Consider the following 19,961-nt stretch of genomic DNA (forward strand, 5'->3'; position numbering starts at 1 on the left):
TTACTTTCTACCACTATAGCTCCCTTTGATCTATCTTTTTGTCTTTTTTTCCATGCATCAAAGCCATTTTCTCACAGGAAACTGCAGCCACCAATTGTGTATTTTCTATGTAAAAGAGAAAAATGTAAACCACGAGTAGGTGGGAGTTGTCCTTACTTTTACCTTTTGAACTCCACTGAGTATTGGGAGATGATAACACTGTCTCAGATGTGCAATTCTGCTTGTCCCACAGACCAGACAGCTGGCAGTGCAAAAAAGAAACAACATACACTTTGAGAAATGGATGAATCCAGACTCACCTATCCACTGAGCTCTGAACTCCTTACGATGGCTCCTTAGGCAAAGGCTAGAAAGAAGATACAAGAAAAGGTTGAAAGGCAGAGAAACATCAGGACAGACACAGCTCTCCTTTATCAAAGTATAAACTATCATGCTTTTTTTCAGCGTAATGGCCAGGAGCATGGAGCATATAACATATGTTCATTTTGAAGCAAAGATGGCAAGACTAAATTATATCTGAGGCTAGATGATAGAAACTTAAGGACTGTTGTACTTTTTCTGACCTTTAAACTATACACTACCAGGAAGTACTAGCAGGTAAGGTGGGTCCATATGGGTTCCTGAGGCATTACCTTCCAGTGTCAGAATAGAACAATTACAATATACTGCCTGTCCAGTGAAAATCTATACCATAAATCTATATTATAAATCTATAGCAAAACAAAAATAATCACACATACAGTGAGGGAAAAAAGTATTTGATCCCCTGCTGATTTTTTACGTTTGCCCACTGACAAAGACATGATCAGTCTATAATTTTAATGGTAGGTGTCAGTGATGCTGTAGGTGGGTGTGGTGGTGGAATCAGGCGCAGGACGCAGAAGTACAGTCCAAAGACTTTAGTGAAATATCCACAAGAGAAACGCACAAACTAGCCCGAAGGCGAAACTCCGCACGCAGGCGAAAACAAAACGGGCGCACTACACAGGTGCGACAAAACACTCCAACACAATGGAGAACAGCTCAACCGAGCAAACAGTAATACGTCCAGCAAAACGCACGACAGTAAAACAATCACACACAACACTAGACAAACACAACGAGAACTTATAGGACACTAATTACACTAAACGATAACAGGTGTAACAACAATCAGACAAAAGCAAACGAACATAGAAACATGCAACGGTGGCAGCTAGTATTCCGGAGACGACGAACGCCGAAGCCTGCCCGAGCAAGGAAGAGAGGCAGCCTCGGCCGAAACCGTGACAGTACCCCCCCCTTGACGCGCGGCTCCAGACGTGCGCCGACTCCGGCCTCGGGGACGACCAGGAGGACGCGGAGCAGGGTGCGTCGGGTGCCCACGATGGAATTCCGTCAGGAGAGACGGGTCCAAAATGTCTCTCCTCGGCACCCAGCACCGTTCCTCCGGGCCGTACCCCTCCCACTCCACTAGATATTGGAGACCCCCCATCCGACGTCTCGAATCCAAGATGGACCGCACGGAGTACGCCGGTGCCCCCTCGATGTCCAATGGGGGCGGAGGAGTCTCCCTGATCTCACTTTCTTGGAGTGGGCCAGCTACCACCGGCCTGAGAAGAGACACATGGAACGAGGGGTTAATACTTTTATATTCAACAGGTAGTTGTAATTTGTAACACACCCCGTTCAATCTTCTCAGGACTTTAAATGGCCCTACAAACCGCCGACCCAGTTTCCGACAGGGCAGGCGGAGGGGCAGGTTTCTGGTAGAGAGCCAGACTCGATCACCAGGTGCGTACACCGGTCCCTCACTGCGGTGGAGATCGGCGCTCGCCTTATGACGACGGAGGGCCCGCTGCAGGTGGACGTGTGCAGCGTTCCATGTCTCCTCCGAGCGCCGCACCCACTCATCCACCGCAGGAGCCTCGATCTGGCTCTGCTGCCAAGGTGCCAGAACCGGCTGGTAACCTAACACACATTGGAAAGGGGTTAGGTTAGTGGAGGAATGGCGTAGGGAATTCTGGGCCATTTCGGCCCAGGGAACGTACCTTGCCCACTCCTCCGGCCGGTCCTGGCAGTATGTTCTAAGAAACCTACCCACATCCTGGTTCACACGTTCCACCTGCCCATTACTCTCCGGGTGGTAACCCGAGGTGAGGCTCACCGAGACCCCCAACCGCTCCATAAAAGCTCTCCAGACTCTGGAGGTAAATTGGGGACCTCGATCAGACACAATATCCTCGGGTACCCCGTAGTGCCGGAACACATGGGTGAATAGTGCTTCGGCAGTTTGCAGGGCAGTAGGAAGGCCCGGCATAGGGAGCAAACGACAGGCCTTAGAAAACCGGTCCACAACGACCAGTATAGTGGTATTCCCCTGTGAAGGAGGAAGGTCAGTGAGGAAATCCACCGAGAGGTGAGACCATGGTCGTTGTGGAACGGGCAGGGGTAGTAACTTACCCCTAGGCAGATGTCTAGGCGCCTTACACTGGGCGCACACCGAGCAGGAGGAAACATAAACCCTCACATCCCTCGCCAACGTGGGCCACCAGTACTTGGCACTAAGACAGTGCACTGTCCGGCCGATACCAGGGTGTCCAGAGGAGGGTGACGTGTGAGCCCAATAGATCAATCGATCCCGAACCTCGAGCGGAACGTACTTCCGACCCTCTGGGCATTGAGGTGGACTAGGGTCGGTGCGTAACGCCCGCTCGAGTTCAGCATCGACCTCCCACACTACCGGTGCCACCAGACAAGACTCCGGCAGTATGGGAGTGGGCTCCACGGACCTCTCCTCCATGTCATACCGCCGAGACAGTGCGTCTGCCTTACCGTTCTGTGACCCAGGGATGTACGTGATCTTAAATGTGAACCGGGTCAAAAACATATTCCACCTCGCCTGGTGAGGGTTCAGCCTCCTCGCTGCCCGGATGTACTCCAGGTTACGGTGGTCCGTCAAAATGAGGAAAGGGTGTTGAGCCCCCTCAAGCCAGTGCCTCCACACCTTTAGGGCCTGTACCACGGCTAACAGCTCCCTGTCCCCTACGTCATAGTTTCGCTCCGCCGGACTGAGCTTCTTGGAATAAAAAGCACAGGGGCGGAGTTTAGGTGGCGCGCCGGACCGTTGCGAAAGCACGGCTCCTATACCGGCCTCTGACGCGTCCACCTCTACCTGAAATGGTAAAGAGGGATCCGGATGCGCCAGCACCGGGGCCGAGGTAAACAGGTCCTTCAGCCTCCCAAACGCCCTGTCCGCCTCGGCTGACCACTGCAGACGCACCGGACCCCCCTTCAAAAGAGACGTTATGGGAGCTGCCACCTGTCCAAAACCCCGGATAAACCTCCGGTAGTAATTCGCAAACCCCAAAAACTGCTGCACCTCCTTCACAGTGGTTGGCGTTTGCCAATTACGCACGGCTGACACCCGGTCTACCTCCATCTTCACCCCTGACGCAGACAACTGATAACCCAAAAAGGAGACCGACTCCTGGAAAAACAGACACTTCTCTGTCTTGACATACAGGTCGTGCTCCAACAGCCTCCGCAACACTCGGCGCACCAGGGCCACATGCTCGACTCGGGTAGGCGAGTACACGAGAATGTCATCTATGTACACGACCACCCCCTGCCCCTGCATGTCCCTGAAGATCTCATCCACGAATGATTGGAAAACTGAAGGAGCGTTCATCAACCCGTATGGCATGACAAGATACTCGTAATGGCCCGAGGTGGTACTAAAGGCTGTCTTCCATTCATCGCCCCCCCCTAATGCGCACCAAGTTGTACGCGCTCCTGAGATCTAATTTAGTGAAGAAACGCGCCCCGTGCAATGACTCCGTCATGGTCACAATCAGCGGGAGTGGATAACTGTACTTCACCGTGATCTGATTGAGACCACGGTAATCAATGCACGGGCGTAACCCACTATCCTTTTTCTTCACAAAAAAGAAACTCGAGGACGCAAGGGAAGTGGAGGGCCGTATGTATCCTTGTCTCAGAGATTCGTCTATGTAAGTCTCCATAGCTCTCTTCTCCTCCTGAGACAGAGGATACACATGGCTCCGTGGGAGCGCAGCTCCTGCCTGGAGGTCTATCGCACAATCTCCCTGCCTATGGGGAGGCAACTGCGTCGCCCTCGACTTACTGAACACAATAGCCAAATCCCCATACTCAGGGGGAACGTGCAATGCGGGCACCTGGTTTGGACTCTCCACCGAGGTAGCCCCTACGGAAACGCCTAAACATCGACCCACACACTGGGCAGACCACTCCATCAGAGCCCTCTCCTGCCACGAAATAGATGGGTTATGGGTACTCAACCAGGGCATGCCCAGCACCACCGGATACGCAGGCGAGTCGATCAGAAATAGCTGGATCATCTCCTGATGACCCCCCTGCGCACACATCCTAAGTGGTGCCGTGACCTCCCTGATCAAGCCCGCACCCAACGGACGGCTATCTAGGGCATGAACGGGGAAGGGGACGTCAACAGGGAGAAGGGGAATCCCTAAGGCTAAACAAAATTTCTTATCAACAAAATTCCCAGCCGCGCCTGAATCTACCAGCGCCTTATGCTGGGAATGAGGTGCTACCTGTGGAAAACGCACAGGTATACAGAAGTGTGCAACAGAGAGCTCTGGGTGAGTGGGGCGCCTACTCACCTGGAAGGACTCCCCAGTGCGGGACCTGTCGTCTTCTCCCCTAGGAGGCCATCCCCAGCACCTAGCCGCGGTGTGTCCTCCCCGACCACAGTTGGTGCAGGAGATGGACCCCCTCGTAATCCGACCCCTCCTCTCTCTAGCACCAGCGCCCCCGAGCTCCATGGGGCACGGCTCGGAGGCGCTGGAGGGTGAAATGGACGGACCCCCCTCGGGACGTCCGCGGGTAGCTAGCAGGGTATCCAGCCTGATGGACATGTCGACCAACTGGTCGAACGAGAGGCTGGTGTCCCTACAGGCCAGCTCCCTACGGACGTCCTCACGTAGACTACATCGGTAGTGATCGATGAGGGCCCGCTCATTCCACCCTGCATCCGCCGCTAGAGTACGGAATTCCAAGGCGAACTCCTGGGCACTCCTCTTCCCCTGCCGGAGGCAGAACAGACGCTCCCCCGCCGCTTTCCCCTCCGGGGGATGGTCAAACACCGCCCTGAAGCGGCGGGAGAACTCGTCGTACGTGATGGTGGTAGCGTCTATTCTCCTCCACTCTGCGTTGGCCCATTCCAACGCCTTGCCGGAAAGGCAGGAGATCAGGGCGGACACGCTCTCGTGTCCCGAGGGCGCCGGGTGCACGGTGGCCAGGTAAAGCTCCACCTGGAGAAGGAATCCCTGACACCCGGCAGCGGTCCCATCGTAGGCCCTCGGGAGCGAGAGTCGAACTCCTCTGGGTTCCGGAGCGGGAATGGGCTGACTTGCCGATGGTGAGGGCAGGGAAGATGGCGGTGGAGGTGTCCCTCGGGTCTCCCAGCCTCGGATGGTGGTGATCACCTCCTGCAGTGCGGACCCCATCCGCAGGATCTGGTCATTCTGCTCGCGGACCCTGTCCTCCAGCGTCGCCTGTGCTGCTGCGGCTCCTGCTGATTCCATTCGAGCAGGTGTGTGATTCTGTCAGTGATGCTGTAGGTGGGTGTGGGGGTGGAATCAGGCGCAGGACGCAGAAGTACAGTCCAAAGACTTTAGTGAAATATCCACAAGAGAAACGCACAAACTAGCCCGAAGGCGAAACTCCGCACGCAGGCGAAAACAAAACGGGCGCACTACACAGGTGCGACAAAACACTCCAACACAATGGAGAACAGCTCAACCGAGCAAACAGTAATACGTCCAGCAAAACGCACGACAGTAAAACAATCACACACAACACTAGACAAACACAACGAGAACTTATAGGACACTAATTACACTAAACGATAACAGGTGTAACAACAATCAGACAAAAGCAAACGAACATAGAAACATGCAACGGTGGCAGCTAGTATTCCGGAGACGACGAACGCCGAAGCCTGCCCGAGCAAGGAAGAGAGGCAGCCTCGGCCGAAACCGTGACAGTAGGTTTATTTGAACAGTGAGAGACAGAATAACAACAACAAAATCCAGAAAAACGCATGTAAAAAATGTTATAAATTGATTTGCATTTTAATGAGGGAAAAAAGTATTTGACCCCTCTGCAAAACATGACTTAGTACTTGGTGGCAAAACCCTTGTTGGCAATCACAGAGGTCAGACGTTTCTTGTAGTTGGCCACCAGGTTTACACACATCTCAGGAGGGATTTTGTCCCACTCCTCTTTGCAGATCTTCTCCAAGTCATTAAGGTTTCGAGGCTGACGTTTGGCAACTCGAACCTTCAGCTCCCTCCACAGATTTTCTATGGGATTAAGGTCTGGAGACTGGCTAGGCCACTCCAGGACCTTAATATGCTTCTTCTTGAGCCACTCCTTTGTTGCCTTGGCCGTGTGTTTTGGGTCATTGTCATGCTGGAATACCCATCCACGACCCATTTTCAATGCCCTGGCTGAGGGAAGGAGGTTCTCACCCAAGATTTGACGGTACATGGCCCCGTCCATCGTCCCTTTGATGCGGTGAAGTTGTCCTGTCCCCTTAGCAGAAAAAACACCCCAAAGCATAATTTCCACCTCCATGTTTGACGGTGGGGATGGTGTTCTTGGGGTCATAGGCAGCATTCCTCCTCCTCCAAACACGGCAAGTTGAGTTGATGCCAAAGAGCTCGATTTTGGTCTCATCTGACCACAACACTTTCACCCAGTTCTCCTCTGAATCATTCAGATGTTCATTGGTAAACTTGAGACGGGCCTGTATATGTGCTTTCTTGAGCAGGGGGACCTTGTGAGCGCTGCAGGATTTCAGTCCTTCACGGCGTAGTTTGTTACCAAATGTTTTCTTGGTGACTATGGTCCCAGCTGCCTTGAGATCATTGACAAGATCCTCCCGTGTAGTTCTGGGCTGATTCCTCACCGTTCTCATGATCATTGCAAATCCACGAGGTGAGATCTTGCATGAAGCCCCAGGCCGAGGGAGATTGACAGTTATTTTGTGTTTCTTCCATTTGGGAATAATCGCACCAACTGTTGTCACCTTCTCACCAAGCTGCTTGGCGATGGTCTTGTAGCCCATTCCAGCCTTGTGTAGGTCTACAATCTTGTCCCTGACATCCTTGGAGAGCTCTTTGGTCTTGGCTATGGTGGAGAGTTTGGAATCTGATTGATTGATTGCTTCTGTGAACAGGTGTCTTTTATACAGGTAACAAACTGAGATTAGGAGCACTCCCTTTAAGAGTGTGCTCCTAATCTCAGTTCGTTACCTGTATAAAAGACACCTGGGAGCCAGAAATCTTTCTGATTGAGAGGGGGTCAAATACTTATTTCCCTCATTAAAATGCAAATCAATTTATAACATTTTTGACATGCGTTTTTCTGGATTTTTTTGTTGTTATTCTGTCTCTCACTGTTCAAATAAACCTACCATTAAAATTATAAATGGATCATCTTTTTGTCAGTGGGCAAACGTACAAAATCAGCAGGGGATCAAATACTTTTTTCCCTCACTGTATATACACTACCGGTCAAAAGTTTTAGAACACCTACTCATTCATGGGTTTTTCTTTATTTTTACTATTTTCTACATTGTAGAATAATAGTGAAGACATCAAAACTATATGGAATCATGTAGTAACCAAAAAAGTGTTCAACAAATCAAAATATATTTTATATTTGAGATTCTTCAAATGACAGCTTTGCACACTCTTGGCATTCTCTCAACCAGCTTCATGAGGTAGTCACCTGGAATGCATTTCAATTAACAGGTGTGCCTTCTTAGAAGTTAATTTGTGGAATTTCTTTCCTTCTTAATGCGTTTGAGCCAATCAGTTGTGCTGTGACAAGGTAGGGGTGGTATACAGAAGATAGCCCTATTTGGTAAAAGACCAAGTCCATATTATGGCAAGAACAGCTCAAATAAGCAAAGAGAAACGACAGTCCATCATTATTTTAAGACATTAAGGTCAGTCAATATGGAACATTTCAAGAACTTTGAAAGTTTCTTCAAGTGCAGTCGCAAAAACCATCAAGCGCTATGATGAAACTGGCTCTCATGAGGACCGCCACAGGAATGGAAGACCCAGACATTAGACCGGTGGAAATTTGTCCTTTGGTCTGGAGTCCAAATTGGAGATTTTTGGTTCCAACCGCCGTGTCTTTTTGAGACACGATGTGGGTGAACGGATGATCTCCGCATGTGTATTTCCCACCGTCAAGCATGGAGGAGGAGGTGTTATGGTGTGGGGGTGCTTTGCTGGTGACAGTGACTGTGATTTATTTAGAATTCAAGGCACACTTAACCAGCATGGCTACCACAGCATTCTGCAGCGATACGCCATCCCATCTGGTTTGGGCTTAGTGGGACTATCATTTGTTTTTCAATAGGACAATGACCCAACACACCTCCAGGCTGTGTAAGGGCTATTTTACCAAGAAGGAGAGTGATGGAGTGCTGCATCAGATGACCTGGCCTCCACAATCCCCCGACCTCAACCAATTTGAGATGGTTTGGGATGAATCGGACCTAGAGATCCTGGTTCGAGTCCAGGCTCTGTCGCAGCCGGCCACGGCCACCGGCCGCACAATTGGCCGGCCGCACAATTGGCCCAGCGTCGTCCAGGTTAGGGGAGGGTTTGGCCGGCAGGGATGTTCTTGTCCCATCGCGCACAAGCGACTCCTGTGGCGGGCGCAATGCACGCTGACACGGTCGCCAGGTGTATGGTGTTTCCTCTGACACATTGGTGCGGCTGGCTTCCGGGACCTTCGCCTCTCCCGTGTCCGTACGGGAGTTGCAGCGATGGGACAAGACTATAACTACCAATTGGATACCACGAAATTGGGGGGTAAAAAAAACAAAAAATAAAATACATAAATAAATACCATCTTATGACTACGAAAAACAATCTATATCTAGAAAACGATATGCTCGCTCCAGGTTGTTTAATAGTAAAAGACAACTTTTTCTTTCCATTTTACTCTAGTATTTTTGTGTGTCTCATTCATCCCCCACAGCTGGAAAGCACTTGCTGTTGTTTCCTTCCCTTCCTCAAATAAACTCGTGATGGCATTTAAACTGGTAGAGGGGGCCGGGGGAGGGAGGGGGGGGATGAGATACGTCTGAGGAGCTAATGGCTAAGCTGATCATAATCAGGAAGCTAATGAGCTGTGCAGCCAGTCGAGGCCATGGTGCAGTGGGCACACTTAACCAGCATGGCTACCACAGCATTCTGCAGCGATACGCCATCCCATCTGGTTTGGGCTTAGTGGGACTATCATTTGTTTTTCAATAGGACAATGACCCAACACACCTCCAGGCTGTGTAAGGGCTATTTTACCAAGAAGGAGAGTGATGGAGTGCTGCATCAGATGACCTGGCCTCCACAATCCCCCGACCTCAACCAATTTGAGATGGTTTGGGATGAATCGGACCTAGAGATCCTGGTTCGAGTCCAGGCTCTGTCGCAGCCGGCCACGGCCACCGGCCGCACAATTGGCCGGCCGCACAATTGGCCCAGCGTCGTCCAGGTTAGGGGAGGGTTTGGCCGGCAGGGATGTTCTTGTCCCATCGCGCACAAGCGACTCCTGTGGCGGGCGCAATGCACGCTGACACGGTCGCCAGGTGTATGGTGTTTCCTCTGACACATTGGTGCGGCTGGCTTCCGGGACCTTCGCCTCTCCCGTGTCCGTACGGGAGTTGCAGCGATGGGACAAGACTATAACTACCAATTGGATACCACGAAATTGGGGGGTAAAAAAAACAAAAAATAAAATACATAAATAAATACCATCTTATGACTACGAAAAACAATCTATATCTAGAAAACGATATGCTCGCTCCAGGTTGTTTAATAGTAAAAGACAACTTTTTCTTTCCATTTTACTCTAGTATTTTTGTGTGTCTCATTCATCCCCCACAGCTGGAAAGCACTTGCTGTTGTTTCCTTCCCTTCCTCAAATAAACTCGTGATGGCATTTAAACTGGTAGAGGGGGCCGGGGGAGGGAGGGGGGGGATGAGATACGTCTGAGGAGCTAATGGCTAAGCTGATCATAATCAGGAAGCTAATGAGCTGTGCAGCCAGTCGAGGCCATGGTGCAGTGGGCAGTGGTAAATGCCCCCCCCCCCCCCCCCCCCCCCCGCAAGGTCCGAGCAAGGTCACCCCCCCCACCATGTCTCTCAAAGGAACAAATGTACACTCATGGGCCACCCTGCGGGGGTGTGTGCTACGCCAGTGGCAATGGCATTCCCCAGAGCCTCTCTTCTCTGCTGTTCTGAGTTCCTGCAGCAACAACGGCCACAGTTGGTATTCCACTGCCCACCCGTCTGTCGGCTGGTTGGTCTCTCAGCTGGTTGGTCTCATGTCTCTCTGTCTGTCTATGTTCTCTGTCGTGCCTGTCTGTCCATCTGCCCGTCCGTCTGTCGTGTCTGCCCACCCGCATGTCTGTCTGGTCGGTCTGGTCTGTCTGTCTGGCGTGTCTGTCTGTCCGGGTGCCCTACCTAGTTTTATCAGAGAAACACTCCTCCGAATGGTGCTGATCCATCGCACCTCTCTGACAATGTCATCTAAATGCTAAATACTTCTACTGCATCTTTAAATCAAAACAAGAAAAGGGGTGAGGGGAAAAAAAGCTTATAGTATCTTCTGAGCACAAGGTTTCTTGATTTTATTTATTTTTCTTCGGTTGAAGGCTAAATGCCTAGAACATTCTCTACTGGTGGTGTGTGAGAAGAATTCCAAGACCTTACTATCTATTATAAAAGTACAAGAACCGAGGAGAAAGCGAAGTATTGATATACCTGACTTTGGCACTTTTCCCTAATACCCCCCACCCCAAAAGGCGAGTCATGATTGCGCTGGTACTTCTCCAACAATAGAGTGCCCTTCTCTTGCTACCTCTCTTAGAAATCGATTGTTGGGACACTAACTCAGGCTAAAGTGCTGAAATGGCAGTGGTGCTAGCTTGGCACTATTAACTGCTCACACTAATTAAAAGGCTAGTTGGGCCCAGAAGAGGAGGTGGTGTGGGATAGACAGAGTGGCCGGCACCACTGCCAGCCAAACAAACAGCTGAGCAATGCCTAGTGTTCACAGGACAGGAAACCCATGGACATCGCAGACAAAGTCCTCTCCTTAGGCTACAAAGAGATAAAAATAAAGATTGGGAGAGGGACAGAGAAAGAGAGAGATACAACAAACGTACTAGTGAGTTTTTCACTAATTAGCTATTTGTTTTATTTAAAGGCATAAACCCTGTCCCTGAGCTCCAGGGGCTGTATGTGTCAAACGTCTAATAAAGTGCTGATCCATGTAATCTTTTTCATTATGATCTAAAAAAGAAAACTGATCCTAGATCTGTACTCATAAACTGAGACACTTTGTGAATATAGGCCATTAGCTGTTTCATGGCTCAGCTGTTGTTGAAAAAGTATTACATTTACATTTTAGTCATTTAGCAGACGCTCTTATCCAGAGCGACTTACAGTTAATGCATACATTATTTTTTTCATACTGGCCCCCCGATGCAATAGATAGTATAGAATATAGTATACAGTATATACATATGAGATGGGTAATGCAAGATATGTAAACATTATTAAAGTGGCATTATTAAAGTGACTAGTGTTCCATTTATTAAAGTGGCCAGTGATTTTCAAGTCTGTATGTAGGCAGTATTTTTTATGTACTTGTAGATAATGTCTACCGCCAGAATGAAAGCACTACATATGAAAGAAACTATTTTGTTGTTTAAAAAAAAGACTCTTGTCAAAACCAATATGTCTATGGTCAATACACTGGGTGGAAGAAAGACAGTCTGATGGCCTTGAGAAATAAGCTGTTTTTCAGTCTCTGTCCCAGCTTTGATGCACCTGTACTGACCTCGCCTTCTGCATGATAGCGGGGTGAACAGGCAGTGGCTCGGGTGGTAGTTGTCCTTGATTATCTTTTTGGCCTTCCTGTGATATCGGGTGCTGTAGGTGTCTTGGAGGGCAGGTAGTTTGCCCCCGGTGATGCGTTGTGCAGACCGCACCACCCTCTGGAGAGCCCTGCGGTTGTGGGCGGTGCAGTTGCCGTACCAGGCGGTGATACAGCCCGACAGGATGCTCTCAATTGTGCATCTGTAAAAGTTTGTGAGGGTTTTAGGTGACAGGCCAAATTTCTTCAGCCTCCTGAGGTTGAAGAGACGCTGTTGCACCTTCTTCACCACACTGTCTGTGTGGGTGGACCATTTCAGTTTGTCAGTGATAGGTACGCCGAGGAACTTAAAACTTTCTCCACTGCTGTCCCGTCGATGTGGATAGGGGGGTACTCCCTCTGCTGTTTCCTGAAGTCCACGATCATCTCCTTTTGTTTTTTTGACATTGAGTGAGAGGTTATTTTCCTGGCACCACACTCCGAGAGCCCTCACCTCCTCCCTGTAGGCCGTCTCATCGTTGTTGGTAGTCAAGCCTACTACTGTTGTGTCGTCTGCAAACTTGATGATTGAGTTGGAGGCTTGCATGGCTACGCAGTCATGGGTGAACAGGGAGTACAGGAGGGGGCTGAGCACACACCCTTGTGGGGCTGCAGTGTTGAGGATCAGCAAGTGGAGGTGTTGTTTCCTACCTTCACCACCTGGGGGCGGCCCGTCAGGAAGTTCAGGACCCAATTGCACAGGGCGGGGTTGAGACCCAGGGCCTCAAGCTTGATGATGAGCTTGGAAGGTACTATGGTGTTGAATGCTGAGCTATAGTCAATGAACAGCATTCTTACATAGGTATTCCTCTTGTCCAGATGGGATAGGGCAGTGTGATGGCGATTGCATCATCTGTGGACCTATTGGGGCGGTATGCAAATTTAAGTGGGTCTAGGGTGACAGGTAAGGTGGAGGTGATATGATCCTTGACTAGTCTCTCAAAGCACTTCATGATGAAGTGAGTGCTACAGGGCGATAGTCATTTAGTTCAGTTACCTTGCATTCTTGGGTACAGGAACAATGGTGGACATCTTGAAGCATGTGGGGACAGCAGACTGGGATAGGGAGAGATTGCATATGTCCGTAAACACACCAGCCAGCTGGTCAGCTGGTCTGAGGACGTGGCTAGGAATGTCGTCTGGGCCGGCAGCCTTGCGAGGGCTAACATGTTTAAATGTCTTACTCATGTCGGCCACGGAGAAGGAGAGCCCACAGTCCTTAGTAGCTGGCTGCGTCAGTGGCACTGTCAAAGCGGGCATAGAACTTGTTTAGCTTGTCTGGCAGCAAGACGTCGGTGTCCGCGGCGTGGCTGGTTTTTCTTTTGTAGTCCGTAATTGTTTGTAAACCCTGCCACATACGTCTCATGTCTAAGCCGTTGAATTGTGACTCCACTTTGTATCGATTTTGACGTTTTGCCTGTTTGATTGTCTTGCGGAGGGAACGACCACTCTGTTTGTATTCTGCCATATTCCCAGTCACCTTGCCATGGTTAAATGCAGTGGTTCGTGCTTTCAGTTTTTCACGAATGCTGCCATCTATCCACGGTTTCTGGTTGAGGTAGGTTTTAATAGTCACAGTGGGTACGGCGTCTCCTATACACTTCCTTATAATCCCACTCACCGAATCAGCGTATACATCTATATACAGTGGGGGGGAAAAGTATTTAGTCAGCCACCAATTGTGCAAGTTCTCCCACTCAAAAAGATGAGAGAGGCCTGCAACCTTCACCATAGGTACACGTCAACCACGACAGACAAACTGAGGGGAAAAAATCCAGAAAATCACACTGTAGGACCTTCAATAAATTCATCCGCAAATTATGGTGGAAAATAAGCATCTGGTCAACTACAAACAAGCAAGATTTCTGGCTCTCACAGACCTGTAACTTCTTCTTTAAGAGGCTCCTCTGTCCTCCACTCGTTACCTGTATTAATGGCACCTGTTTGAACTTGTTATCAGTATAAAAGACACCTGTCCACAACCTCAAACAGTCACACTCCAAACTCCACTATGGCCAAGACCAAAGAGCTGTCAAAGGACACCAGAAACAAAATTGTAGACCTGCACCAGGCTGGGAAGACTGAATCTGCAATAGGTAAGCAGCTTGGTTTGAAGAAATCAACTGTGGGAGCAATTATTCGGAAATGGAAGACATACAAGACCACTGATAATCTCCCTCGATCTGGGGCTCCACGCAAGATCTCACCCCGTGGGGTCAAAATGATCACAAGAACGGTGAGCAAAAATCCCAGAACCACACGGGGGGACCTAGTGAATGACCTGCAGAGAGCTGGGACCAAAGTAACAAAGCCTACCATCAGTAACACACTACGCCGCCAGGGACTCAAATCCTGCAGTGCAGACGTGTCCCCCTGCTTAAGCCAGTACATGTCCAGGCCCGTCTGAAGTTTGCTAGAGTGCATTTGGATGATCCAGAAGAGGATTGGGAGAATGTCATATGGTCAGATGAAACCAAAATAGAACTTTTTGGTAAAAACTCAACTCGTCGTGTTTGGAGGACAAAGAATGCTGAGTTGCATCCAAAGAACACCATACCTACTGTGAAGCATGGGGGTGGAAACATCATGCTTTGGGGCTGTTTTTCTGCAAAGGGACCAGGACGACTGATCCGTGTAAAGGAAAGAATGAATGGGGCCATGTATCGTGAGATTTTGAGTGAAAACCTCCTTCCATCAGCAAGGGCATTGAAGATGAAACGTGGCTGGGTCTTTCAGCATGACAATGATCCCAAACACACCGCCCGGGCAACGAAGTAGTGGCTTCGTAAGAAGCATTTCAAGGTCCTGGAGTGGCCTAGCCAGTCTCCAGATCTCAACCCCATAGAAAATCTTTGGAGGGAGTTGAAAGTCTGTGTTGCCCAGCGACAGCCCCAAAACATCACTGCTCTAGAGGAGATCTGCATGGAGGAATGGGCCAAAATACCAGCAACAGTGTGTGAAAACCTTGTGAAGACTTACAGAAAACGTTTGACCTGTGTCATTGCCAACAAAGGGTATATAACAAAGTATTGAGAAACTTTTGTTATTGACTAAATACTTATTTTCCACCATAATTTGCAAATAAATTCACCAAAAATCCCACAATGTGATTCTCTGGACTCTTCCTCCCATTTCTTCTGTCATAGTTGACGTGCACCTACGATGAAAATTACAGGCCTCTCCCATCTCCCCAAGTGGGAGAACCTGCACAACTGGTGGCCCACCAAATACCCCCCTTCCCCACCGTAATTCTCAGAGGCTACCCGGAACGTATCCCAGTCCGCGTGATCAAAACAATCTTGAAGCGTGGATTCCAATTGGTCAGACCAGCGTTGAATAGTCCTAAGCGCGGGTGCTTCCTGTTTGAGTTTCTGCCTATAGGAAGGGAGGAGCAAAATGGAGTCGTGGTAAGATTTGCCAAAAGGAGCGTGGGGGAGGGCCTTGTATGCAATTAGTATAACAATGATCCAGCGTTTTTCCAGCGCGAGTGCTGCAGTCAAGTGGCGCAGTGGTCTAAGGCACTGCATCGCAGTGCTAGCTGTGCCACTAGAGATCCTGGTTTGAATACAGGCTCTGTCGTAGCCGGCTGCGACCAGGAGACCCATGGGGCGGCGCACAATTGGCCCAGCGTCGTCCAGGGTAGGAGAGGGAATGGCCGGCAGGGATGTAGCTCAGCTGGTAGAGCATGGCGTTTGCAACGCCAGGGTTGTGGGTTCGATTCCCACGGGGGGCCAGTATGAAAAAAATTAAATATAAAATAATGTATGCACTAACTAACTGTAAGTCGCTCTGGATAAGAGCGTCTGCTAAATGACTAAAATGTAAAAAATGTAAATGTAATATGCTGATAGAATTTAGGTAGCCTTTTTCTCAAATTTGCTTTGTTAAAATCCCCAGCTACAATAAATGCAGCCTCAGGACACATGGTTTCCAGTTTGCATAAAGTCCAGTGAAGTTCCTTGAGGGCCATCGTGGTATCGGCTTGAGGGGGGATATACACGGCTGTAACAATAACCAAAGAGAATTCTCTTGGGAGATAATACGGTCGGCATTTGATTGTGAGGAATTCTAGGTCGGGTGAACAAAATGACTTGAGTTCCTGTGTGTTGTTACAATTACACCATGAGTTGTTAGTCATGAAACATACCCCCCCACCCTTCTTCTTCCCGGAGAGATGTTTATTCCTGTCGGCGCGATGTACTGAGAACCCAGATGGCTGTATGGACGGGGACAGTATATCCCGAGAGAGCCACGTTTCCGTCAAACTTAGTATGTTACAATCCCTGATATCTCTGGAAAGCAACCCTTGCCCTGATCTCGTCCACTTTGTTGTCTATGGACTGGACATTAGCGAGTAATATACTCAGAAGCGATGGGTGGTGTGCGTGTCTCCTAAGTCTGACTAGGAGACCGCTCCGGCTCCCTCTCCTCCAGCGGCGTTGTTTTGGGTCGGCCTCTGGAATCAGTTCAAATGCCCTGGGTGGTGCGGACAAAGCATCCGCTTCGGGAAAGTCGTATTTCCTGGTCGTAGTGCTCGTAAGTTGACACTGCTCTGTTATCCAATAGTTCTTCCCGGCTGTATGTATTAACACTTAAGATTTTCTGGGCTAACAATGTAAGAAATAATACATCAAAAAACAAAATACTGCAAAGTTTCCTAAGGACTAGAAGCGAGGCAGCCCTCTCTGTCGGTGCCATCTTTAGTGAGGTAATCACTGATCTGACAGATTGGGTGAACACAAGGATCCATAGATCAGCGATAATTCCAAGAAAGGCAACTGTAGACATGCCGTCCCCAACGAATGATGCAATTAGTGACAATTCAAACTAGAATATACTGATAGTAACAAAACATGTGCCCGTTAGAGAGCCACCGCGTGGTCGACATTAATGTTCTTGCATATGTTGAGTGTTGACAGTGTTTGCAACCTGTGTGACTGATTTATATGCATTTATGTGCCAGACCACGCCCACGTGAATGTTTATTGGTCAATAGCGACCATGTTGTTTTAGGTACTAGTCTGGAAAATATTGCGTTGAGAGACATTTGTCCATAGATGCCACAGTGTATCAAGTTTCATGCAGATCGGTCATTTGGTGTCAGAGTAGCGTTGAAGTGTTTTTCACAAAATTCAAAATGGTGGAAAATCCATCATGGCAAACTTGTTCCTTGTAAGGAGAGGGACTTATGTACCGAATTGTATGACTTTAGGTCAAACGGAGTGAGGGGCGTGACCTTTCAAAGTTTGCATTTTTTAAATCGCTTGTTATAGTGCCCCCATTTGGCCAGTCAGTGTAATTTTGTAAATGCCGGATCTCTATGGCAAGACGCATCATTCACTCAAGTGTCGTCAGAATCGGGCCAGTGCCGTCTGAGAAATCGCGTGACGAACGTACGAGTGTACTAAGGGACAGAGACAGATCCACAGTCCATCATGGCTTCACTGTGTTGTAGTGTGTTGTAGTACTGTATACTGACACTAGCTCTCTCTGAGGAGTTGGATCACAACAAATAAAATCATAACCCTAAAAAAGGATGTGTCTCTATGTAACCTGCTTCACTGTGCTGCTAACAGCTTCACTTCCTCAACTGTCCCCTTACCAGGCTCGAACCAATGGTCCTCTGATCGCTAACACACGTGACCACCTACTTGACAATGTACAAACCAGTAGTGCCACTACAAAGTATCTGATTCAGCACCATTTGTCACATTTCAAGCTCTGGGGTGAGTTTATCCGGTACGATCTCACTCCATTACATCTACAAATACTGCTACATAAAATCCACTATTACTGTTTACTCAAGTAAGAATGCTGTTCATCGACTACAGCTCAGCCTTCAACACCATAGTGCCCTCCAAGCTCATCACTAAGCTCAGGGCCTGGGTCTGAACCCTTCCCTGTGCAACTGGGTCCTGGACTTCCTGACAAGCCGACCCAGAGTGGTGAAGGTAGGCAACAGCACCTCCACCACGCTGATCCTCAACACGGGGTCCCCACAGGGGTGCGTGCTCAGCCCCCTCCTGTACTCACTGTTTACCCATGACTGCATGGCCACGCACGTCTCCAACACAATCATCAAGTTTGCTGACGACACAACAGTGGTAGGCCTGATTACCAACGACGAGACAGCCTACAGTGCCTCAACGTCAACAAAATGAAGGAGCTGATCGTGGACTACAGGAGACAGCAGAGAGAGCACGCCCCCATCCAGTTCGACGGGGCCGTAGTGGAGAGGATCAAAAGCTTCACTGGAGAGGATCAAAAGTTCTTGGTTAAACAGCTTCACCACTAGCCGGCCTCCACCCAGTACCCTGCCCTGAACCTCAGAACCTGTCACTAGCTGGCTACCACACAATACTCTACCCTGCACCTTAGAGACCGCTGCCCAATGTCCATAGAGTCATTCAACACTGGTCACTTTAATAATGTTTACATACTGTTTTACCCACTTTATATGTACACTGAACAAAAATATAAACACAACATGTAAAGTGTTGGTACCATGTTTCATGAGCTGAAATAAAATATCCCAGAAATTTTTCATACGCACAAAAAGCTTATTTGTCTCAAATTTTGTGCACAAATTAGTTTGCATCCCTGTTAGTGAGCATTTCTCCTTTGCCAAGATAACCCATCCAACTGACAGGTGTGGCATATCAAGAAGCTGATTAAACAGCATGATCATTACACAGGTGCACCTTGTGCTGGAGATAATAAAAGGCCACTCTAAAATGTAATGTTCATTTCTTTACCATAAGCCGGCCTCCAACGTTGTTTTAAAGAATTTGGCAGTACATCCAATCGGCCTCACAACCGCAGACCACGTGTATGGCGTCGTGTGGGCGAGCGGTTTGCTGATGTCAACATTGTGAACAGAGTGCCTTCATGGTGACGGTGGGGTTATGGTATGGGCAGGCATAAGCTACGGACAACAAACACAATTGCATTTTATCAATGGCAATTTGAATGCACAGAGATACCGTGACGAGATCCTGAGGCTCATTGTCGTACCATTAATCCGCAGCCATCATCTCATGTTATAGCATAATAGTGCACGGCCCCATGTCGCAAGGATCTGTACACACTTCCTGGAATCTGAAAATGTCACAGTTCTTCCATGGCCTACATATTCACCAGACATGTCACCAATTGAGCATGTTTGGGATGCTCTGGATCGATGTGTACAAAAGCGTGTTTCAGTTCCCGCCAATATCCAGCAACTTTGCACAGCCATTGAAGAGGAGTGGGACAACATTCCACAGGCCACAATCAACAGCCTGATCAACTCTATGCTAAGGAGATGTGTCGCGCTGCATGAGGCAAATGGTGGTCACACCAGATATTGACTGGTTTTCTGCTCAACACCCCTACTTTTTTTTAAAAGGTATCTGTGACCAACAGATGCATATCTGTATTCCCAGTCATGTGGAATCCATAGATTAGGGCCTAATTTATTTATTTCAATTGACTGATTTCCTTATATGAACTGTAACTCAGTAAAATCTTTGAAATTGTTGCGTTTATATTTTTGTTCACTATACAGTATATACTGTATTCTAGTCATGGCTCATCCTATATAACTAGTGCTATACACACCTTTGCTATTCACATACTGTCTATACACACCATTCACATACATATACAATTTGTTATTTATATTCTGGACTCAGGTCTGGACGCTAATTTCATGCAATTCTATCTATTTTGCTTATTGGGTTTTGTACTGTGTATTTACAGTTGAAGTCGGAAGTTTACATTCACTTAGGTTGGAGTCATTAAAACTTGTTTTTCAACCACTCCACACATTTCTTGTTAACAAACTATAGTTTTGGCAAGTCGGTTAGGACTTGTGCATGTCACAAGTAATTTTTCCAACAATTGTTTACAGACAGATTATTTCACTTAAAATTCACTGTATCACAATTCCAGTGGGTCAGAAGTTTACATACACTAAGTTGACTGTGCCTTTA

General features: G+C 48.5%; 1 protein-coding gene across 1 annotated transcript in view; it reads right to left on the reverse strand.

Moving 5' to 3' along the window:
- Nucleotides 1–322: 322 nt before the first annotated feature.
- The window catches only part of LOC311147971 (chemokine-like protein TAFA-5), a gene marked incomplete at both ends in the record, with an annotated part of 51,719 nt that continues 32,080 nt past the window's right edge, over nucleotides 323–19,961 (reverse strand). Inside the window, one exon of the mRNA XM_084184836.1 lies at nucleotides 323–346. Within this exon, the coding sequence (XP_084040962.1) occupies nucleotides 323–346 (24 nt within the window). The remainder of the gene's footprint in view (nucleotides 347–19,961) is intronic.

The sequence above is a fragment of the Coregonus lavaretus genome, assembly GCF_964263955.1.
Source record: "Coregonus lavaretus genome assembly, chromosome: 20".
Lineage (NCBI taxonomy): Eukaryota > Metazoa > Chordata > Actinopteri > Salmoniformes > Salmonidae > Coregonus > Coregonus lavaretus.